Source organism: Trichechus manatus, unplaced genomic scaffold, assembly GCF_000243295.1.
Source record: "Trichechus manatus latirostris isolate Lorelei unplaced genomic scaffold, TriManLat1.0 scaffold00010, whole genome shotgun sequence".
Lineage (NCBI taxonomy): Eukaryota > Metazoa > Chordata > Mammalia > Sirenia > Trichechidae > Trichechus > Trichechus manatus.
This window is the reverse complement of record NW_004443946.1, coordinates 24,391,478-24,417,214: the sequence shown is the minus strand read 5'-3', so window position 1 is coordinate 24,417,214 and position 25,737 is coordinate 24,391,478. Positions and strand designations below refer to the sequence as shown.

Below are 25,737 nucleotides of genomic sequence, written 5' to 3'. Positions count from 1 at the left end.
GGATGTTGTCCCAAATCCCACTGGGAATATTACTATATGGTATGTGTGTTATAGTACATTTTTTAAATCTGAAAACTTCTGAATTCTGAAACACATCCAGTCCCTGCTGTTTTACATAGGGACTGTACACTAAACTGCCTTTTTCAGTTTTTCAAACAAAAAGGTTCGCAATAGTGATAACACAGAAAATGTCATAGGGGAAGAGACCCTTGCTTGCTTTTCCCTCCTACACTGCACCCTGTTTAACTGACAAGGAAGCTCAATAGCCTTGACATGACTCATAGACATGAGAGCTCCCTGAACTTCTCCTGTAATTGCATACAATTGACTCTATCTTAAACCGTTAAGGCACTTGATGGTAACCTAAAGGTTGGAGGTCTGAGTCCACCCAGAGGCACCTGAGAAAAAAGTCCTGGTGATCTACTTCCAAAAACCCTATGGAGCACAGTTCTACTCTGATACACATGGGGTCGCCATGAGTCAGAGTTGACTCAATGGCAACTGACCTTCACTGCCTATACTCATGAGTGGAAGGTAAAGTTCTAAGTCTGAAACTTGCAAATAACTGGACACACAGATATTGGAATATTTTTAAAATAGCATACAATTTTATATTGTTGTTGGTTTCATTTTAATTAACAGCATAAACACATTTGAGACTTAGTTTATTTTTGTATACCACACTTAGGAAAAAAAAAAATCAACGTTAAACCTACTTCACACAGATGACATTTAACCCCTTTCCCAGCTGGCCTACTTAATGTCTGAATGTAGCTTTCAGGAGGAGCTCCCACAGGTAGAGATTTCATCTTAGCTTTAGGAATTGATCTGTCTACTATATTAGGTCTCACCGAATAGAAAAGTAGTGGTAGGCTCTATGTCTATTAGAAAAGAAGTCCTTAATACAGCCAGATCCCAGGGCTGACAGTTACCGTATTCTCTTCCTGCAGGGAAGGCCATCAAAGAGATAAAGCAATCTGGAGAAACGAAGGAGCTTTGAGTTATTTGTTGTCTGGCCCTGTGCTTCCCAGATCAGCCTTCACATGCAACAAATGTTAAACAAAAGTCACCCTGTTCAACAGAAAGCATCCTAGTAAAACTGGATTTGTGGATGGCTTTTAAAAGCTTTTTAGATAAAGGCCTAAGATTTCACTGTGCAACATTCAAAGGGATTCATTTACGTAAAAAAAGTTCATTGCAGACAGCAGATAAGTAACAAAACGTCAGGAAGCCCACTGGAAAAGCAAAGTTCAAGGACAATGAGACAATGCTGCCTTCTTTTCACTGGCTTCTAATACCGGAATGAATTTCACCTGCAGATAGGAGAAGGAACTGGTTTTGTTGGTTCTGAAAGGAATGTTCTTAATTTAAGAGGATTAGGAAATTTGTTAGAATGTCAAATTTCCCCCAGTTTAAACTGTGCCAAATGTTGCCTGCTCTTTGCTCTACAGTGACAGTATGACTATATACATTAATTCTCCAATTAAATCATAGTAAGTGGCATTCTCTGAACTCAGGCTCCTAGAATCCTTGGTTAGCAACTATGTTCCCATGAGAAGCTGTTAAGGAGAAGATATGTAAATGTAATAAGGAACATTTCTAGAGAAGGAGCAAATGTAAATGGAGTTAAAGCTATGATTTGGAGGTTTGCTATTGTCATGTGCTTTTTCAAACAACATTTTCTCTTTGAGACACACACAAACATCTGTATGGTGATGTATACGCATATAACGTAATGAGCAAAACAGAGTAAACAGATGATACCAAAAGCCATCCTGAGAACAGGGTGGGCTCATCCATGGTTTAGGATTTTGCTTTGGATAATCTTTGGATCATCTGATAACGTTGCTATTATTCCATGCCTGCATATACACTGTTCATATGGAGCACTGATAGAAATGTTGGGGCACTCAACAATTATCTGTGTTACCAACAGCTACGAGGGGATGTTGAGTTTCTGTAGGGGTGATGGAGAAAATCTGGTAACAGTTAAGGGTGATGGTTGAACATGATAGACCTAATTAATGTCTATGAATTATACATGTGAAGATACATGAAATAATATTTTGCTACTTATATATTTACTACAATTAAAAAAAAAAAAGTTATGATGGTCAGTCGAACAGGACAAAGGCTATATTTGAGATGAAGGTCTTGAATCTCAACAAAGCAAAAGGTATTTCACACTTACCATAAGTGAAGTGGGCACAAACAGTACATAAAATTGCTCTTCCTCTCATAAAATAGGTATTTTAACACAAAATCAAAAAACAAACAAAAACAAAAGATACTGCAATCTTACTTATACAGCCTTGAGTTTCTAGAAAAATGGATGACAAAGTCAGAGCCCTTCAACAGATTTGAAGAACCAAGTTCTCAGAGCCCTTATCGGGTCTTGCATCTTCCCTGATGTCACAACCAGAGGTCACAGGGCAGCACAGGCCATGAAAACAACTTAGCTCTCTTGTTCATACAAATCTTTTTATATTGTCTTAGTTAATCCAGAAATTTAAAATAGTCAATATTCATTTTTAGCTGTAAAACCAAAAATCTGGAAAAGGCTTCTTTGGTTAGGCTGTTTTCAAATTCTACTACTTGTCACACATGGTAGAGATGTGATTCTCAGGCACGCTGTCCAAATGAAGAGTCCATCCTACGAACTGGAGGCCCATGCCAACCAGTTCACATGTGACCAGTTCTCCACCGATAGGATTGTACTTCATCAAAGTCATTAGCGAAGCCGAGGGAAAAACAACTTGCCCACTCATCCGGGCCAAACCAAAAAAAACCAAGCCTGTTGCCGTCGAGTCGATCCCAACTCATAGCAACCCTACAGGACAGAGGAGAACTGCCCCCAGAGGGTTTCTAAGGAGCACCTGGTGGATTCGAACTGCTGACCTTTTGGTTAGCAGCTGAGCTCTTAACCACTGCGCCATTAGGGCTCCCATCCAGGCCAATACATAATTAATTTAAAACAAACACATCTACTTCCCCACAACCTGGTTTCATTGCTTTCAGAGTATAAACATGGGGAGAGGAGGCTATTGGAGTGGGAAGGGGGGTAGATATCAATATGCAGGTGCTGGAAGTTCTTGGCCTTCACTTACAGGGCTGGAATAATAGAATCCCACGTTCACCAAATACCAACACGGAGTTCAGCAGAGCAGCACACCTGCAGGCATGTTAAATGATTGATTTTCTTTCTCGCTGATCTTATTATATACATTTAGAAAAATCCAAACTATCTCATGTAAAGAGAACAAATTAACCATCTTGAAGTGAGAAATGCATGACCCCCAGCCCCAACACACACAAAAAAAACAAAGCTATGAAAATAAACAGAATACAGGTAAGATGCTACTGTTAGCTGCCATCGAGTCAGCCCAATTCACAGGGACCCCATGTATAATGGGATCTGACTGTCATGATCCACAGGGTTTTTATTGGTTGATTTTTAGAAGCAGAACACCAGGTTTTTCTTCCCCGTCTTAGTCTGGAAGTGTTACTGAAACCTGTTCAACATCATAGCAACTTGTAAGCCTCCCCTGACAGACGGGTGGTGGCTGCACGTGAAGTGCACTGGCAGGGAATCAAATCCGAATTTTCAAGGCTGCGACGTTTCAAAAGCAGATTGCCAGGCCTGTTTTCTGAGACACCTCCAGGTGCATTTGAACTGCCAACCTTTTGGTTAGTAGTCAAGTATTTAACTGTTTTTGCCATCTAGGGAGCTAGCTAGTGCAATAAGCCAAGAAAAATTTAAAAAAAAAATTTTTTTTTTCTTTAGTTTTCCTTCATCTGAGAATGTCCTGATGTTCCCTTTACTCCTAAAGACTATTTCCCTGAATATAGAATTCTGGGTTGACAGTTCTTTTCTTCCAGCACTAAAAAAATTTTGTGCCACTTCCTTCTGGCCTCCGTGGTTTTTGATGAGAAGTCTGGTCCATTCAAATTGTTTTATGTCAATATAAAGCAAGATGCCATTTTTCTTTCACTTCTTTCAAGATTTTTTGTCCTTTGTTTTCAGAAATTTTCCTATGATGTGTGTTGGTGGGAGCCCTGGTGGCACAGTGGTTAAGAGATACGGCTGTTAATCAAAACGTCGGCAGTTCGAATCCACCATTTGCTCCTTGGAAACTCTATGGGGCAATTCTACTCTATTCTATAGGGTCCTCTGAGTCGGAATCAACTTGATAGCAATGGGTTTGGTTTTGGTGTGCTGGTGTGAATTTTTTGTTTGAGGTTTGCTCAGCTTCTTGAATCTGATGATTTGTCTCTTTTGCCAAATTTGGGGAGTTTTCAGTCATTATTTCTTTGAGTACTTCTTCAGGCCTGTCTTCTTTTTCCTTTTCTTCCAGGACTCTGAAGGCATGATTATTTAATCTGTTGTTATACCTCCACAAGTTCCTGAGGTGTCATTTGTTTTTTGTTTTTTTTTCCCAGTCTACTCTCTGTTGTTCAGACTAGGTGATTTCTATTGTTCTGTCTTCAAGTACAATGATTTTTTTCCTCTATCCCTTTTATTTTTGCTGTTGACCCCATCTATTGTGTTATTTATTTTGGTTTTGGCTATTGTATTTTTCAGTTCTAACATTTTCAGTTATTTGTTTATATCTTCTATTTCTTTGCTGAGACCTTCCATTTTTTTTAATTTATCACAACCAAGTTTGTAAGTGCTCATCAAAGCATTTTAATGATGGCTGTTTAAAATCCTTCTCAGATAATTCCAACATCTGTGTCATCTCAGGGTTGGCCTGCGTTGTTTTTTCTCAAGCAAGTTGAGATTTTCCTGGTTGCTGGTATGGCTAGTCATTTTCAATTTAAATCTGGACATTTTGCGTATTATGCTGAAACTCTGGATCTTACTTAAATCACCGTTTTCCACACTGGTAGTGGAAGAGGGGCTACTTTAGGCAATACTGCCAGGTGGGGTTTTAAGTCAGGTTCCCCCTTGGCCTCTGTTGAGCCCTAGGGACAAGGGCTCCTTTTTTATCCTGGGAAAGGGTTGTAGTTCTAGTTCCCTACTAGACCTCCACTGATACCACCCTGGCTGTCAGGACATGGGTGCCTCATTACTACTATTCATGTATCTTTCACTGACACCACAGGAGAAAGGGAGGATACATACTGTTATGAACTGGTGTGCCCCAAAAATGTGTGTCAACTTGGCTAGGCGGTGATTCCCAGCATTGTGTGACTGTCCACCACTCTGTCTTCTGTGATTTTCCTATGTGTTGTAAATCCTACCTCTTTGATGTTAATGAGGCAGGATTAGAGGCAGTTATTTTAATGAGGCAGGACACAATCTATAAGATTAGGTTGTACCTTGAGCCAATTTCTTTTGAGATATAAACGAGAGAAGCAAGCTGAGAGACGGGGGCACCTCCAACCACCAAGAAAGCAGAGCTGGGAGCACAGCGCGTCCTTTGGACCTGGGGTCCCTGTGCTGAGAACTTCCTTGACCGAGGAACACTGATGACAGGGACCTTCCCCCAGAGCCAACAGAGAAAGCCTTCTGCTGGAGGTGGCACCCTGAATTTGGACTTCTAGCCTCCTGAACTGTGAGAGAATAAACTTCTGTTTGTTTAAGTCATCCACTTGTGGTATTTCTATTATAGCAGCACTAGATAACTAAGACATATACCTACTACTCCTCACTTACGGACTATCTCGAAGATAGTAAAAATTCTACTATCCGCTATTTTGCACATTAACATCCTCACCTATCTACACACCCTCACCTCACACAGTTCGTCCAGGGTGAGTGGAAGGAGTGGCACCACCCTCGGGGTATTTAACCCCAGTCTGGAACCCACAGGGTGCCTGATGTCCAGCCCCTCCCGGCTTGTGCCTCCCCTCCCTCCTCCCAGCTCTCTCCAGCACACCCTACCCTCTCTCCGGCACACCCCATCCTCTGCCCTACACTCGCCTATGTGGAACTGCCCCCTGGCTGAGGCTGCAGTGCACAGACCAGCCCCACTTCCTGCACCGAGTGCACTACGGGGCCCGAGCTGGAGACTCAGCAGCTGAGGAGCTGAGGATACCCAGCCAGTGGCCCACAGCATGGATTCAGATTCCAGCAAGCAGAGTGAGGGCAAGCCCGTGACTGGCGGGGGTTGCCCACCTGGGAGGGTTGGGCTTGAGGAGGTGGGGAGGCTGGGGCAGGAAATTGAGAGTATTACGACCTGTTCTTTGGAACCTAACCCTGTCGATAAGTGAAGAGTGAGTGTATTTTGTTGCTGCTAGGTGGTGCTCAAAGTCTTAACTCTCCACTAGGCCTCCTCTGATGTCATCCCAGCAGGGAATGAAAAAGGCGCCTCTCCTTACCACCCTGTGAGTAAACATCTTGGGTCTCCACTTGGCTTTCTCTGACAGTACACTAGCAAAAGCTAATGTTTGTTTGTGTGTGTATATGGTGTTTGGACAGGGTAGAGAGCTTACTGTTTAAAAAATTTCTGTCTTTCTGGGGCTGTCCCTTACTATGGTCCTTTGGTTAAAGACAGCAGGCTTTTATTGGGGCTTTTTTGTCTCTGCCTGTTGGCATATCTAGATTGCCAGCTTCTTCAGCTGTGGATACATGAGGCAAAAAGAAAACCTAGGGAACTCAAACTATAGTGTTGTTACTCAGACCCCAAGGTCTCTAGCCAGTCTGCCTTCTTCTCTCCACCTTTCAGAATCATTTTACTTTTTGTTTTATATACATAATGTCCAGATTTTTTAGCTGTACTTAGTGGGAAGAACAGAGAAAAATACGTCTACTCCATTTTTCCGGAAGCAAAAGTCCAAACTTATTTTAAAAAAATATTTTGTTCAGTTTTTCTGGTTATTCTCAGTGGGAGAGCTAGTTGGCAACAAGTTAGTCTACCATTAATAGACATGAAAATCTTGGCAATTTTTTAAAATTCTCATGATTCACATTCATAACATTCACTTTGGTTTGTTCTTTATTCTTTATTCATATGGTAACTCCCTTAACTACTTCCTGAAAACAAATCTCTAGACTGTCCTCCAAAAAAAAAAAGACAAAGACTTTAGCAATTCAGTGTTGAGAGCAAAAAAATGCTAGCTAGAAAATTTATCCTGATTGGAATTGCTAGCAAATCCGGATGGTTTCAAAAATGACATATGGATACTGGGTAGGAAAGTTGTTAAAAAAAAAAAAAAAAAATCTGATGCTTTTAAAATCTCTATGCTTTTAAAATTATTTATATATATGGGCATATATATTCCATTTTTATCTTTGATATAATGTAAAGGAAATATTCCCCACACACACATAACAATCTTATCTAATGTTATGTAGTACAAAATTTCTCACAAAAATAAAAGGCTTCATGTTGGGTATGAAGTTGATAATAAATGTACCTGATTTGATTTAACATTAAGACGAATTTCAATTACATAGGAAAAGGCTCTTCACTACAGTATTATTTGTAACAGAAAAAGATTGGAATCAACCCAAATGCCTATCAATAGGGAAATTTACGAGATAAAGTATGGTACAATACATGCAATATTATGCAGCAGTGAAAACAACTGGAAAGGTTTCTAATATACTGACATGGAAAGATCTCCAAAATATATTATGTGAAAAAAGCAAGTGTCTCTAGCATGCTATATTTTGTATAAGAAAGTGAAAAATAAGAATATATATGTGTATCTGGGGCATCTGTAAAAAGAAATATAGCACTACACGAGAAAATAATAAAAGTGATAGCTATTAGGGGAAGAAAGAGGAAGGCAGATAGGCACAAGGTGGGAATGGAATCCCTCAGTATACATATTGTCATAGTGTTTGATTTTCTCGACCATTTGAAGATACTACCTGCTTAAGTCCTGAAGTAAAGAAACTAATTTAACTTTTTATTTCAAAGTTGAATTTAAAAGGCAATCCACAATTTTAACAATCAGGAAGGCTGGAATGTCTGCAGTCAGTTATTCTGCTTTTTGGATCATGAACCAAGGACTTCTTGCCACATGTGCCTCATTACTCTTGCTGTGTTCCATCAGTGCAAACTGCAGTCCTACTACAGCCAGGTATCTTCCAAAAGCTAATGCTATTGGTCATGTTAATCACAGAATCTCATCACTGGAAAGGATTCTACCAGTCACCTAGCCCAAAATCTCTTCAAATCCATCTGTAAGAGGTTATCCAGCCTCAGTTGGGTAAAAGAACATAGATGGGCTGGTGCAGAGTACTCACCACCTGTGGTCAGACAAGACAAAGCCACTGACACCTTCTTCTGGCCTAGTAATAGTCATGTGTACACCTACTCCTCACTTATCGACTATCTTGTTATCTGACATTTCGCATTTACAACAACAGTAAAAAATCTACCATCCAACTATTTTTGCACATTAATGACATACATCTGGCAGTAACCCTTTCATGACCAGTGGGACATACAGCGCCCACCTACAGTTTTCCATTTTTCACCCCTTTGGTCCGGAGGAACGTATGTGTTCCACATAGTATTTTGTGATCTGATGTGGTCATCCTCCATTTTCACATAATGTCAATTTTCGCATGATAACCTGGTCTTTGGAACCTATCTATCTCGATAAGTGAGGAGTGAGTGTATTTCCTTCCTGATAAGGTACATACAGGTCCATAAATTGTCTGGAACCAATCTGGTATCTCATAATTTAAGAGAAGATTAAAATTCCAGGAATGGTAAATGTTCTGCCAAAGCTTCATTCACAGAAAATCAGTCTTGGAAAGATTGTTTCTCCTGTGGGTCATTTTTCAAAGCTACTTCTCTGAATCAAAGAAAAAGTGGCTGTTCAAACACATTTATCCTCACAATAAAATAATGCAACATGGCAATCAATGGCTAAGTCAGCCGAGAATTTCATTCAAGTCCTTAATCAAAGGATCAGTGCTATTCATTACCAAATAAACATCGCTTTTTTCTTATATCCATTCTTAAGACATACACTGCAGACTTAGTTAAATGGGGATCATTTTCCTCCTACTATAATGTCAATCACTTGATGGGTAACTTTTTAAGAAATTGAGACCCTAATATTTTCATTTTGTTATGTTTTTAATAAGCATCTAGAAAAAGAGCGGAGATACTCATTTAGGGAAAATCACTACTGTGTATATGAAACTTTATTACCTAATGAAAATAGGAAGGATTATCAATTTTCTCTTCAGCAAACTGGCATTTCTTCTTTAAATATTTATAAACTGCATTCCATTTCCATTTGAGTTTAACATATTATACTTAATACTGGGCACTGAAACCTTTATAATAAGGCTTGGAGGCATCTTTGGAGTTTCTTGTCCCACTCACGGGGAGGGGGAAGAAGGATAGGGTGTATAGTATATTGGTTAAGAATGCAGCTCTGGGCCCTAAGTGCCTGGATTTAACACCTGCCTCCATCAGGTGCTGACTGTGATCTGGGGGACAGGGGGGTGTCTTGCAGCCTTTCTATGCCTCAGTGTTCTGGCAACCCAGGAACAATAACAGTAGCTATATCAAAGGATTCTGAGGATTAAAATAATTCCTGTAAAATCCTATAAATTGCTTCACACAGTGCCTAGCATAGGCACTGCTCAATAAAAATTATCTATTTTTATCACTCTTTTACATGTACCTCACCTTCTTGCTGAGCTGAACTGCTTGCTGCCTCACAAACACACTGCTTTTGTACCTTTGTGCTCTGCTCTGAATCCAGATCACCATACTGTTCATTCTCTGGCCTGACGAAATCCTCTTCCCCTCCAAGGCCTATCTCATCCAGATCCATCTAACTGATCGTGACTTGGTCCCACTGGTTTACACTGCCACTGCTTTTTGTTTGCAATTCTCTTATTAAACACATTATATTAACCCTGACTTCTATTGTAGTAACTTACGATCTTATCTCCTTCATGGATAAGGATACTAGCCTATTTATTTCTCTACAGTATTTAATCTGTACAGTAATACTCAATAAGCATTTATCGGATTTGAAACAGTTACGCTTAACTTATAGAAGTAAGCAGAATATATTATCTATAATAGGTGCTCTGTCATAGGATGGCTATAAAGATTAAATAAGATAATGCATGTAAAGGGTTAATAACAAGTTACTAATTTATCATTATCAATAACAGCTAATATTTTTTGAATATTTACCATGTGTCCAGCATTGTACTAACCATTTATATGTGAATTCCCTAAAACACGGCCTAGTATGATAATCTTTCATCCCTTTTGCAGAGTGCATGAGATATATAGATGTTATTTAAATAGCTGATGAAGAAAAACGGGTCTGATATGGCAAATTTTAAACTAACTGAATTGGCCATATTATTAAAAAGCTGACTTGAATAGATAATGAAATTCCTGGTATTTCAAAATGCAGTCTTGAGGATCAAAATAATTCAAGATATGCAAAACTGTATGAAAGCTTGCCAATTTTAAAAATGAAAGGTAGCATTATGCAAATTTGTACCCAGTGTTCAGGACTACTAAGGGATGAGAGGGAAGAAAAACAGCACTGAGAATAAGCCTCCATCTCCTCAAGCTCTGGTGGCATAGTGGTTAAGTGCTATGGCTGCTAACCAAAAGGTCCACAGTTCGAATCCACTAGCCACTGCTTGGAAACTCTATAGGCTAGTTCTAATCTGTCATATAGGTTCGCTATGAGTCAGAATTGATTCGATGGCAATGGGTTTGGGTTTTTGTTTTCTCCTCAAGCCATACAGGCCCAATAACTGGAATCTACCACATAGGGCTGAACAGGATTGCTGTGAGGATTAAATCAGATAATGCGAGTAAAGCACTTAGAACTTAGTAATAATTACATAAACATTTATATTTATCGATTTTGTTTTTATCATGAGAGATACTCTCAAATTAGTCACTAAACAAAATTGAGGAACATGATGGTCAAACTAAATCCAGAGTTGATCCAAAATTTCTCAGTCACACACTTTTATCTTCTCCCAAGTATGAAAACAATGGCAATATTTCATTTTCTCACTGCCCCTTTACAAATAGTGGAAAAGTACATAAATAAATAGTATAAGGCCCAGAAAGGAATAAGGAAAGAGAATGTGAAAGCCAAAAAATATATATTCATTTTTGAAAACTTCAGGAATTGAAACGCCTCAAATCAAACGAAAACAAAATTTTTTCATTTTTGTCAAATGCTGTCTTTTTGTTTTTTTCTCTTCTACGTATAATTTTAACTTGTTCTGGTCATTTCTGCTTTTAAAAGTGGGAAAATAAAGAAATAAACCATCAAAGATTTGAAACGGAAGCCGCCACAATGTAGCAAATAGTGTTTTCTTTTTCCAAGCATAATTATGAAGGCATTTAGTATCAGTATATAACATATTAAAGAAATCATTTAAATAAAATTTAAACAGAAGTTTAAAAGTCCCTTTTAGTGAGTCCAATTTCCCGGTGTCATACTCCAAATCTCTTTAAAGAATGTAAGGATGTACAAAGCTTGAAATTAAAAAAAAAAAGAAAATGATGACATAGATGGAAATTAAACATGCTCTACAACGATTCATGTGCATAATCTACTGTACTTATAAGCATTTCCTCTTTAAAATCTGTGTTTGTAAAGGCACGAAAATAATCACTTTCTCAAAATGATTTCAAGGCATAAACGAGATTTCCTACCCCAAAAATGACTCCCCAGGCAAAAAAGCCTAAGTCTGTGTGCCATCTGTTTTATATCAGTACAATCCTGGCTTTGAATGCTCTGTGAGGAAATTTCAAAGAAAAGACAGAGGCCAAGTGCCAATGCCCTTCAGGCTGGATACAGAGCTGCTCGTATAGAACAGGGTGTTCTAAAACGTCTAGGTTCTACTGTCTAGAAAAATTTCCAAAAAAATTTCTGGAGAGACTCGTGTTGATTGTCAAATTGTCATCTTGCCAAGAAAAGATACTCACAAAACTAAGATATACCATCATCAATCATTTTATGAAGCAAAAGATGTTTTAATACCCTTAAGAACAGGAAAGCCATAATTTCAGAATAGACAGTTTTGTAAATTAAATAAATTTATCTTTAACTTTCTGTAGCGTTCTTACCTTTCCTATGTTGATGAGACCATAAAGTGTTCATCACAGACCAGTACCACTACCTGTGGTCCAACATTCCGCCATCACTAATCGGGGGGAGGGAGGAGTGCAAAATGTGCCATAAATGTCTAAAGTTATGGCACATATCATTATTGAATATGGGTAAAACAAGGGAAAATGGCAATAAATGCCTCCTTTACATAAGAGAGGAGCCCTGGTGGTGCAGTGGTTAAGAGCTCAGCTGCTAATCAAAAGTTCTAATCTACTAGCCACTCCTTGAAAACCCTATGGGGCAGTTCTACTCTGTCCTGCAGAGTCACTATGAGTCAGAATTGACTCGACAGTGATGGGTTTTTTGGTTTTTACGTAAGATAATCTGTTCTAATGTAGAGCTTAGAATGTTAAGTATACTATTATATTATCAATGTCTAAACATCTTCATTCTCCCAGGTAAGCACAGTAATTGAAACGACTGAATCAATAAAGCTGAACCTAATCATCATTTTTATATTGCTCATCTGTTAGAACAAATGCCCAAATATGTACTGAAAAACATCCTCCAAAATAGTTAAGAATATGCATCAGTTGTCTTTTGCAGAGTTCAAGGTGCTTCATATTTATATCTTATGGACACGGATACTCACAGCATTCTTCAAATATATGTATAGAATAGACATTAGCTGTGCGTTATGAAAAGTGAAATGAATGGACAGAAAAGCAAGGATTAGAAAACTTATGTCCAATTATTCGTTCGTAATATGTTCTCATTGGCTGAATTAACAGAATAAATATACCTTGAAACTTATTTTTAAATTAAATTAATTTTAACTAAATTGGAATTTTTGTTAATTAAGGAAATATTATCAAAATTTCACAAAATGACATTCAACAACTGGACAAATTTTACTTCTGTAGGAATTTTTTAAAAATGAAATGTTAAAACTACCACCACCTACCTCCAGGATGCAATATGGGAGCAATGCTCAAAGAAAGAGTTAAAGTAAGAGTATATAAATATGACAAATACAAAATTAGCACATATGACCAAAACACCCCAACATGGAATGTGTGTATACTTACCGGCCAGAGGATTTTCAAGATTGTAATTTTTCATTCTCTACCCTCTGCTACCTCTATTTGGATCATCCTATCCCTTACTTGCATCTTGACTATAGGCCCCCACATTAGATTGTTGTTGTTGTTTGGTGCTGCTGAGTCGGTTCTGACTCAGCGTGATCCTATGTACAAGAGAACAAAACACTGCTCGGTCCTGCTCCATCCTCACAATCATTGCTGTTTGAGCCCATTGTTGCAGCCACTGTGTCAATCCATCTCATTGAGGGTCTTCCTCTTTTTCACTGACCCTCTACTTGACCAAGCACAGTGTCCTTCTCCAGGGACTGGTCCTGCCTGATAGCATGTCCAAAGTACACGTGACCAAGTCTCACCATCCTCACCTCCAAGGAGCACTCTGTACTTCTTCCACGACAGACTTGGTTGTTTTTCCAACAGTCCATGGTATATTCAATATTCTTCGCTAACGTCATAATTCAAAGGTATTAATTCTTCTTCACACTTCCTTATTCACTGTCTGGCGTTCACATGTATATGAGGCGACTGAAAATATCATGGCTTCGTCAGGCGCACCTTAGTCCTCAAAGTGACATCTTTGCTTTTGAACACTTTAAAGAGGTCTTTTGAGCAGATCTGACCATTGTAATACATCATTTGATTTCCTGACTGTTGCTTCCATGGGTATTAATTATAGTTCCCAGTAAAATAAATCCTTGACAACTTCAGTATTTTCTCCATTTACCATGATATTGCTTACTAGTTCAGTTGTGAGGATTTCTGTTTTCTTTATGTTGAGGTACAATCCATACTGAAGGTTGCAGTCTTCGATCTTCATCAGTAAGTGCTTTAAGTCCTCTTCACTTTCAGCAAGCAAGGTTGTGTCATTTGCATACCGAAGGTTGTTAATGAGTCCTCCTCCAATCCTGATACTGCGTTCCTCTTCATATAGTCATTTAGATAGAGGTAATAAAATCTTGAGCATTTTAATTTTGTTACCGATTAGGACTCAAATTTTAAAAATTCCTGTTTTGAAATCTTGGCTAAAATACATCTTTGGTGGTACTAACAGGCTTTTAAATTTTGAATGTCCAAGAAAGGTGTGGTATAGTGGTTAAGAGCACAAGCTTTGAGTCTGACTGTATGTGAACCCTGGTTCCACAACTTATTAACTGTGTAGACTTGGAATTACTGCTTAATCTCTCTGTACCACAGATTCTTTATCTCTAAAATGGAGATAATAATAGTACCTTCCTAATACAGCTGGAAGATTAAATGGAATAACATATTTAAGGCACTTAGAACACAGCGTGATGAATGTGGTCATTAATGTTAGCTATGATTACTATTAGTATTATTATTGCTATGGCTACTACTTATTCCCAGAGTACTTGAAGAATTCACTGCATCTAGGTTAAGATTATCAACAGCGTTGAATATGGTTTAAGTATCATATCTATCAATTCTGACACAGAATTTCAAGAGATGAGAAATGTTCAGAGTTTACAGAAATTAGATTAAAAAAGAGTAACTACAAGAAAGTATCCTTCACAATAAATAACATCAGTTTTCCCCACCAAAAATGAAAAATTAAGGTTGTCTCCAGTAAGCCTACAAGGTAACTTTCTCTGAAAGCCAAACTCACCCCTTGTTCATCCAGTTTCATGAGCTGCTCTGTGACTTTGGGGGTGTTAAAGGCCAACCGCAGGCACTGGACATTGAGCTCAGGAATCACGTGCTCCAGCACTTCTTTCAGGGGAAGCCCTCTGGCTGTCGAGTGTTTTGCCGTTGAGGGGATAGCATCCTCCAGGACTGACCCTCTCAGTGTCATGAGCTGAAAGACAGACAACAGCTGAGTGTGAGGGACGAGAATGGTGTCACATGCATTGAAGGCCTAGACTAGGGTGACTTTGGTTAAGCCAGTGAGGAAGAAAGAATGAGAAAATAATATGATACTTTCTATCTGGAAAATGAGGCCAATATTTCCAGAAGACCCAGGAAACTCCAGAAGAACTCATAATCAGGCTTTCTGAGGACATTTACTGAGATACTAAATATAGTATTTCCTTATAGAGATCAGTAAGATCAAGGTCTCTACATGGCTATAATATGCCACTAAGCAGACAAACCAGAACACTAAGGAGATACCCCAGAGAAACAGCTGAAGAATAAGTGCTTAGAATTTGGATCTCATATGTTTGTGAATTACAAAAGGTAAGGATAGTTTTGAATTTCATAGCGTACACCTGACAAGCATAAACTCTCATATCCCCAAATGCTGCTTCATTAGGGCAATGGTTTTAGTTAGCACAGCAGCACAGACAACAGCATTTGAATTCATTTAAAATTTTTCCTTATTTCTTAAAATGCCTTTCATTTTTTTAATGAAATACAAACTTAAGCAAAGAAATCTCCCTATGTAATGGTGATCTGTTTGAGAAAAGTGAACCAGACTAAAACCTAAAGTAGTCCTAATTTCCAACAATTTTTACATACTAAAGTGATTAATATAACTTAAACACTACATAGTGACCTAAGAGGAAAAAAAATCTATTAAATTGAATGAACTTCCATTAAGTATGTAGGTTCTAAGTTATTGTACTACCAGGATCTACAAAAGATAATAGAGGCATACATGTTGGGGGATGTTTATGGAATGTACGATGATGAGAGGTGAGACATATATTCACAACTGCAATCCACGAAGGGTATATTTACTAAGAAAAGTATAAACAAGTCCAGGTCCTAAGACAGTCTAAAGGCAGAAAACAGATCACACTGGCTCAGAGTTTAAGCCCTCATGGAAGGGGTGGCATTAGAAAGGGCTATGAAATACAGGAAGAATTCTACAAAAAGAAAAAGGCAGAGAGAACAACATAGTACAGGTGTGGAGCTAGGAAAGAAGAGAGCATGAGGGGGAAGCAGTTATTACTACAGTCTAGTCAGATGTAAGGACAGTCCCTGGGTGGTGCTTACGCGTAACGCATTACGCATTTGGTGCTAACTGAAAGGTTGGAGGTTCGAGTCCATCCAGAGGCACATCAAGAAAGGCCTCGTGATCTACTTTCAAGAATCAGCCATTGAAAACTCTATGGAGTACAGCTCTACTCTGACACACACGGGGTCATCATGAGTTGGAATGGACTCAGATGCAACTTGTTTTTTAAGGATAGCACAAGGGAAGAATGGATGCTAAAGCCCCAAGGTGATGGAGAGTCCCCAAGCAGAAGACTCTGAAGGCAGACTGTGGGGTGTACACCTCATCTGGCTACAACAGGTAATCTCAGAACTTTTTTGAGTGGGAATAATGACGTATATGTTCAAAAAAAACTAAGCTGGCAAACAAGATGAACTGCAAGAGAAAGAAAGTAGAGGCAGAGAAGATAGTCAGAAGGAGGCTGCAGCAGTCTTCAGGTAACAGAAAAAGGGCATGATATAGGATTAACAGGAAAACTGGAAACCAAAGGAAAAAAAGAATCACCAGGAAAGAAAAACGCATCACACTTGGCAACTGATGGAGAAGAGAGAAGAATAGGAAAACCATCAACTCTCATCAACAGCTTACTTTCAATACAAGAAAAATGTACCTGAGCTCTTTGCAGTCTATCCATTTGATTAGTATCTTTTCTTTCATTTGTAAATGATTTCTTTTCAAATAATAGTTCCCCAAAAAACATCATTTTCCTATTACTTAATATCGAATTCAGACGGATAAACATACACACACACAAACACATACAGTTTTTTTCTTTTCTTTAAATCATGGATAACAGCTGAATAACTCAGTTATTACGTGCTTCTTTTCATGCAGTAGTACATGCCTTGGGATGGGGGACCACAAAGCCTGGGAGTACTCTCAATTTAGAAACCAAGACCAGGAATGCTAATCCTTGCATCATGCACCATAGAAAGGCAGCAGCTAACTTCACAAAAGTCAAAGCAGATGAGAAAAAGAATGACTCATTTTTAACACCCAAATCACTAATATTACTGACATTTTGGTTAATAACTTTCAGAAACAAGAAGAGAGTCCTCATAAGACCCTGTGCTCCTATGTCATAAAATTCTGTTCATAAACAGACATCCCTACAAGTACATGTAAGATCTTTTTAGTTTGTTTATGTTTTATAACTGCTTCTATTGAAATGAGATTCATTTGCATTTCTGTTTTCTTGATGGCATTCACTGTAGCAACTGGGGCATCACTGTGGTGACCATGTTTTCTTTTCTCTTGATGGATTTATTAACAAGAGAACTTAGTAACATGAGAAGGCACTACAACGGCATAAACATTAAATCCTATTTCATTACACATTCAGTGGACTAGTGTCAATGTAACAGTGAAGTTGAAGTGCCTGCCCCACAAAGTCCAGGAGCTATGAACAGCAACCAACATCCAGAAACATTTTTATCAAAGAACTTTTTCAAGCTTATGTCTATGAAAAACCTGATAAAGGTATTACGATTAAACCACATCTAATGGATTACTTTTATTGGAAAGAAGAAAATTACACAAAAGCTAGCAGCAATTAATTGGTGTTGAATAAACACTGATGGAAGGAAGAAGGAAAAAGGAAAAGGGGGAAGGGAGGCAGGCAGGAGAGAGAGAAGGAGAGAGGAAAGGAGGGAAGAAGGGAGGGGGAAGGGATAGGAGGAGAGAGGGAAGGTGTTATTCTAGGCATTGGGCATATGGTAATGAACAACACAGACAAAAGTCCGCACTCTTATGGGGCTTACATTCTAGTGGGGGAGACTAATAATAAACAAAATAAATAAGTACAATATGTGACTGTGTTAAATGTTAATGGAAAAAATATAAAGCATGGAATTAGATATGAAATGTCAATGGGAGGGACTAGAAATTTTAGATGCAGTAGCCACAGTGGGTCCCATTGATTTGTGAGTGAAGGCCAGGAGAAAGTGTGAGAGGAGTCAAAGGATGGCCAGGGAAGAACATTCCATTAGGAAGGCAGAGGGAGTCTGAAGGCTGGGAAAGGGAAGGAGGCCAGTGGCTCGAACTGAGTGGGGGGCAGAGGGGAGTTGCATCAGTTGGACAAGGCTACAGCAGGGACACTGGCTTTCATCAGAGGGAGATGGGAAACCATTAGAATGACAAGATCTGGCTTACATTTCAAAACGATGCCTGCTGGGGTAAAAGGATACAGGGCTTTAGGGAAGAAGCAGGAGACCAGTTTCTGGAAAAAGGTGGTGGCTTAGACTAGGCTGAGGCAGTGGGGGTGGGAGAAGTAGTTGAATTCTGGACATATTTTGAAGATAAAGCCAACAAGCTTTGCTGACAGACCATATCTGAAGGGTGGTGGTGGGGGAGGGTGGGAGTCAAGTGTGACTTCAACATTTCTGGCCTGAAGAACTGGAATAATAGAGCTGCCATTAACAGAACGTTAATTTGAACATAAAAACAAGTAAAACAAATAACATTTGACTTGGATGTTTCAGTCAAAGGCTAAGGAAACAGACCCAAGAGATATAACTCAGTGGAATGGGCAACAGGAAAAGGACTGAAATGCCTGACCAGAGAACTGGAGGGAGTTGCCAACAGAACTAAGGTGGGAAAAGAGAGGAACCAGCGTGATTCATCAACCACAGCACAGAGCTGAAGTTAATTTAGGACAGGAGTTAACACTGGAGAGACAGGCTGTGGTCAGACAAGGAATGCCTGCAAGACAAGCTGAGAAGGGACAGCTCATGAAAACCAGTAACAGGATCTGAGAAAGAAAATATCGATATAGAAAATTTCAACCTTGACGTCAGGGATAGGATAGATAGTATAGCGGCAAAAGAAGATGAATTTAAGTGGATAAAAAATAGCATAGGAAAGGAAGGATATGATGGAGGCTTAAATCAGAGTGGCCTTGGGTGGGGAGATAAAAACAGGGAAGTCAAAAACACTTGGGAATGAGTGAAGCTCATAGAAATCTGGGGGGCCCGCGGAAGCTAGAAGCGAACAATTAGCTATAGCCACCTTCAAAAGCACAGTATGTTCTCTGTGCTTTTCACATTCACATTTAACGAAAGAACTTGCATTGCTCAAAGATTAGCTTTGGCATGAACAAAAGTACACTAGAGCATGTTAGCTCTTCCTTTCTCTCTGGTCACTATAAACAATATATTAGATATTGAAGTCTTGCCTTTAAAAATCCTATATTTAATTTCCCTAGAGTTCAAGCTTAGGAACAATTACTAAGAGAAGTCAACCACTGAAACTTGCCTTGCATTCAGTGGGGGAAATGAAGCCAAATGCCTATTTATACTAGTTTCAAAGCCATTCTTTTTTAGATTCCTCAAGAGGGCATTAGGGATTACTGGATAACAACAATCCTAAGGTGAATTAGGAGCTGAGAGGCAACAAATTGATAACTGGCACAACTATACATAGGTTTAGAAGGAGCGAAAATAACCACCTCCAAGTTCCAAATGCTGAGTTTAAAAAAAAGGCTTTGTTGGCTGTTTCCTTTTATTTTTCCTTTCCTTTCCTTTTTTTTTTTTTTTACACTTCATTTTAAATTAAAAACTCACATGTTACGTGTTACATAGATTCCTAAAAGAGCTTCAAGAGCCTGCTTTACCACCATTAGGTAGCCTCTGGTTCAGAAAGTCTGGGTTCTAGAACTCAGTAAATAGGTCCAAGATACAGGAAAGTGAAAGAGAAAAAAAGAGAGTCACTTTGCTTCTTCTTGGGTCAAGAAACATCCTAAGCAACAGCTTGGAATGGGAGAGTTAAGTCTTGGGTGGCCCTCTCTTATCCTTCAGAACGCTGTTCCTCAAGCTGGCTGAGGCTTTCTGCCTGTCCCAGTAGGACAGGCAATATCTCACTTGGGATTCTGATAGCTCTAATTTCCTTGGGCCACTCTTAGTGGACCTATCTATCTCTGAATCAAAACACTCATTCATTCACTGCATCTATGCAGAGCTAAATGGAAAGAAAGAGTCCAGATCTAACCATCATGGCCACCCCCACCCCTACCAAAGTAAGAGTGAAAGGAGCTCTTTGTTTATTCTGAAGACATCTGTAACCATGTGCTATTAAATGTAATTGCTTTGCTCTACACCTCCCCTCCCCCCACAACTTCAATTCAGCCTCAAATCTCTCATTTGCAACTTACCTCACTAGTTCTAAAAATTATCCGGTAGTTGTATGGAGATCCATTTTCCTTCATTTCTTCTGGTTTTTCCCTTCGAATGCTCACAGCCACCGGACCAAGATTTTCATCTGCCCCAAAATAGTTCCAGTGTTCTTAGGTTAAAAAAAAAAAAAAAAAAAATTAAAAATTTGCATAATGCATTGAAAATGTTATATTCTGCTCAATACGTAAGACTGCCACTCAAAAACTGGATTAATAAATGTAAGCACATTTAACAAATATTAAAATTCTTCAGTGAGTCAAAACAAAGACTTTAGCTTACACAGGCTTAGTTTTAGAGGAGGTAACACACTGAACAGAGGTAGTCTGCTGAACTCTTTACTACTCTATGATTTTTACTCTACTTCTTTAAAAAGAAAATTGTGTTTTCTCCCAAAAATTCCCCTATTTAAATAGGTTACATTGAGTGTCCTTCCTTGCCTAAGGGAAGATTTGTGTCAGGGCTTCTTAGCTTTTGTTCTTAAAAACAAAATAAAAACAACTAAATCTAATTGAGAATAGGAGTGATTTCCCCAGATTAAGAGCAAGAGGCCTGTGAGTCCCTGAGCAGCACTCTGCTCCCCAGGTAGCCCATGCAAGACAAGGAGGCATCCAGAGAAAAAGAGTTTCCAAGTGCCCCAAGGGGGTGGGAGTCCATGTCCAAGGCTCCAAACTTACCAATGGTTCCCTTGTCACAAGCAAGACAGGCAACCAACAAAGCCAGTGAACCTGGAGGGAATGTGTAAGCTGAGACAATGGACTTCTCTCCTTGGTGACCAGTATGACCAGGTGACTGATGACTCAGGGACCTCTCCTCCTTGCTCTGGCACTGTCTGAGGCCCCAAATCTTAGCATACCCTCAGGGTGCGGGGAAAGCCTCCTCCAGATGACTAGCATTGAATTTACCCTCCTCCTGACCAGAAGGAGGGTCAGGATGAAACGTAAGTTACAGAAAATAAAAAAAGTGATATTTACTGTGCTTCTTAAAAATACATACTTCTTTAAAAAAAATTAAAATTGTTGATATGTACATAAGACATTCACAGATAAAGAAGTCCATAAAACATAGAAATATATGAAAAACTAGAGCAAATAACTTAGTTTTTCAGACCTCCAAAATACTGACTTTACATTGTTCTATTTCATTCACATGTGACATGGCTACATGACCGGTTGTGACACGGTACATTATTTTCATACAAAATGCGTAAGTATTTGAAATTACATGTTATTTCCATACAAAAAATATGTAAGTGTTTGAAAATCCATGAGAATAATAATAAATAATACTATAAAATATTTAATCATGTACTTTTAAAATTTAGGTAATGTGTATGAAAAACTCTTTGCAAGCACTGAAGAACGATTATAAAAGACATAATCATAAATACTGAGAGAGCTCTCTAATAGTATTATCTCGATCCATGGAAATTCAAAATAAGAAAAACACAATGGGGTTACAGTCAACAAACATTTTATATGTGGACAACTGAGAAAAAACCCAATAAATGTCACAAAATCCATGTACAAACACTCATGTACACCCTCAAAGCACAGCACATGAGAATCACACTCAGAGGTTTAGTCTTACTTTGCACACAATTCTAATAAGCTTGGTTGTCTGGTCTTCAAGCCCACAGCTTTATTTCAGAGGTGTATAAATCCAGATGTTGACAAAGTCCAGGGTGTAGGGCTGATACAGACTTGCATGCAGACAGCAATGTGATAGAACAACTGACAACGAGGAAGAAAACAGAAAGGGAGGAGACAGAAATAGTATAAAAAAGCGGACAAGAACTTAAAGAAAAACAAAACAGCAGTCTGGAGCCACTTACTGAACTGAAGGAGCAAAGAGCTTAACACACTTTGATAACTTCAGAGGATATTTTAATACTGCAGCACAGAACAATAGTGGATGTTTCAAAGATGAGTGCGAGTCACATTCATTATATCCTTTTCCTTGCACTTCTTTGGACCCAACTGAGACCTGGCTCTCTAGAAACTCCTCAAATATACCCCACATACCGCAGGTGGGATGGGGGTTTTCTGCTGCTGGAGAAATTCAGAAAGGTACAGGGCCACTATCAATTCATCATCAATAACCTCAACTTGTCCTCAAACTTTCCCTGGTCAGTGCTTTTTCCCCTTCTCCAGGCAGATATTTCAATTGTCATTCTCTACTCTCCTCAACCTCCCCCAACCCATCTTCTCCTCAATCTCAGCAAATGACAATGCTGTTTACATCATTAAATAAAAAAATAAATAAATAAAGTCATTTCAAAAGCAAATTTCCTCATTTTCTACCACCGTACATGCAAACTTACCTGCATTCAGACTCCTGCTTCCTTTTCTCTACAATCCAAAGATCTCTCCCTACATTCTGGTGTCTACTTTCCCAGGGACGCTAATGCCTTGATAAGCCTCTCTTTTTATCTTGCTCACTCTCATACCAGTTAATCTGGCTCAAGTCTCCTTCATCTTTAAATATAAAACTTACCCTCAACCCCTTATCATCCTTCAAGTTATCTCCTCTTTCTTTTCATCCACTGGAAACTTCTTGAAAGAGCTGCCTAGTTCTTCATTTTAGAATTACTATAATCTGAGTGCCCTTGCATCATTGACTTCCTTAGTTAAAACAAATGGTCATTTTTGGACCTTACCTTGCTTAAACTTTCCATACACCAGGCACAGTTGATCACTTCATTTTTTCTAGAAACTCTCTTACTTCCTGGCTTCTATGACACCACCCTCTCCAGATTTTCCTTCAAAAACTCTGGCTGTCAAGGAAAGGTCATGGAAGCTCCATAGGCACATCCAAACTCCCTGAGGGACTAAATTGCTGGGTGGAGGGCTGCATAACACAGTTTATAAAGACAATGTTCTACATTCTACCTTGGTGAGTAGTGTCTGGGGTCTTAAAAGCCTGTGAGCGGCCATCTAAGATACTCCACTAGTCTCATGCTTTCGGGAGCAAGGGAGAATGAAGAGAACAGGATACAAGGAAAAGATTAGTCCCAAGGACTAATGGACCACAGCTACCAAGGCCTCCACCAGACTGAGTCCAGTATAGCTAGATGGTGCCCGGATACCATCACTGACTGCTCTGACCAAGATCACAACAGAGGGTTCTGGACAGAGCTGGAGAAGGATGTAGAACAAAATTCTAACTCACAAAAAAGACTAGATTTACTGGCCTAAAGGAGACTGGAGAAACTCCAAGAGTTGGGCCCCAGACACCCTTTTAGCTCAGTGGTGAAGTCATCTCCGAGGTTCACCGTTCAGCCGGGGAGTGGACAGCCCCATAAAACCAAACGGGACTAATGAGGTACAGCAGTCCAGGGACAAGGGCCAGAAGGCAGAAGGGGACAAAGGAAGCTGGTGATACGGAACCCAAGGTTGAGTAAGGATAGTGTTGATATGTTGTGAGGTTGTTAACCATTGTCATAGGGCAACATGTGTACTAACTGTTAAATGAGAAACTATTTTGTTCTATAACCCTTCATCTTAAGTGAGAATAGCAGCACAATTGGAAGAGCGTAGTCGATGTCACTGAATTGTGCATGTAGAAATTTTTGAAATGGTGTATCTTTGGCTATGTGTATTTTCACCAAAAAAAAAAAAAGGGTCAAGAAGGGAGAGGGTTGACATGTTGTGGGGTTGTTAACCAATGTCATAAAACAATATGTGTACTACTGTTTCATGAGAAACTATTTGTTCTGTAAGCCTTCACCTGAAGTACAATAAAAAAAAAAGTAAAAAAAAAAAAAAACTCTGGCTGTTCCTGCTCAGTTTCCCTTACTCTTCCCATTTTAAATATTTCATCCAGTCTCAGAACTTCAATGGCCACCTTAATGTTGATAACACTCAAAAATTTATATCCCCATTCCAGACTTCTCTCTAAGCCCTAGATGTTTATGTATACCTAATGGAACTCTGTTTGTTCCTCTGGCATCTGTGAAAGTGAACCCATCACCTTCCCACATAAACCTATATAGCTCTCTCTGCAGTCACTATTTCAATGAATGGTACCACCATTCACCCAGCTGCTCACACCAGATCCACTGTCATGCTGAGTGAATTCAGGTTCCTAAATGTTTCTCAGATCTGTGTACTCTTTCTCCATTCCACTGTCTCTGACCAACTCTGGTCATTTCTGCCCTGAATGCACTAGTCTTCTAACTGGTTTGCTCTTTTCAAATTTGCTTACACAGCAGCCAGATGATCCTTCTAAAATGCAAAACTGACCATCTACTATTAAGCTTAAAATCCTTCTCTGGTTTCCCAAGGGTCCTTGGATACTTTTTTTTATGGCTTCCCAAAGGCACTCACAACCTGTCACCAGAATATCACTCCAGTCTCAACTCAGACCTTCTAAACTCTGAGAACAAACTATGCTGAACTTTTCAGTTGCTCAAACTCATTGTGTCCTTTCTCACCTGGAGAACTCTGCCTACAACATTCTTTCCACAACTTCTCTTTATTTGACTAAATCCTCTCATACCTCACGTCTCATCTGAAACGTCATTTAGATAGTCTCTAAAAGACTGACTGTATACTGGAGCAAAATAGTGTTTACTTTGCATATTAGTACTAACATTTCATTAAAAAGTGTAAGAATCCATAAAATAACACAAATAAATAAAACCAAATATTTAGTATATTTCAAATACAAAATTTAGAAAGCATTATAAAACAAAAACAAACTTTTAAAATATAAACATTAAGCAATCATTTAGTATAAATTTTAGTAAAAATTTTAAATATAAGAACAAAGTATTATTAAAAAAATAAACTAAACCCTACATAAAAATGAAGAACATTTAGTTAATAATAAAAACTTAAAAATTAAACATCACTTAAACAAAAAAATTTTTGGAGGGTATCATTGTCAAAATCTGCGTATGTTTTTTGTGCACTTTTTCCCAGCTGCTGAAGCATATTTCTGTGAGTTGGGGGAATGGTGATGAGATAATTATAAACTAACTTCAAACACTTTCTTCAAACTTTATCTTCAAAGAAACCCATCTCTGGCTTGATAACTCTGGGAAGATCTTTTTGAACTTATGGGTGTGTTTGTGCAGAAGCAGCGATCTTTTTTTTAATTGAAAGAAGAGCTCTAGCTATTATTTCCAAGAAAGCATTTCCAGTCCATCTTCCTCTATTTCAGTTTCACCAGGCAGAGATGGAGATTCTAGAGCAGGTCTTGTGTTAAATTCAATAATATCATGATCAGTTCCACGTGTTCAAAAAATCTTTCAACTAGAATAAGAATTACTCTTACAATAAAAGCCATGTGTTTGTTCATTGTCCGTATTTCTGTTCCTGAGGGTTACAGAGGTACAGGAAAACCTTTTCTACATGAATACAACTTTATTCAATTCAAAATTCAGTTTTCCATTTTCCAGATAGAGAAGAGTTCTGCTCAGCAAGTCATATTTAAATTGAATTTTTGAGTCCTTTCACTTTGATTCCATGATAAATAATTCAAAGTGCAG

General features: G+C 38.7%; 1 protein-coding gene across 1 annotated transcript in view; it reads right to left on the bottom strand.

Annotated features, from left to right (window-relative positions):
* Nucleotides 1-25,737, bottom strand: part of SIPA1L1 (signal induced proliferation associated 1 like 1) — a 409,883-nt gene that overhangs the window by 102,295 nt on the left and 281,851 nt on the right. The window contains exons 8-9 of the mRNA XM_004371003.2: nt 20,225-20,355; nt 14,746-14,934 (exon numbers count right to left, since the gene is read on the bottom strand). Of these exons, the coding sequence (XP_004371060.1) occupies nt 14,746-14,934; nt 20,225-20,355 (320 nt within the window). The remainder of the gene's footprint in view (nt 1-14,745; nt 14,935-20,224; nt 20,356-25,737) is intronic.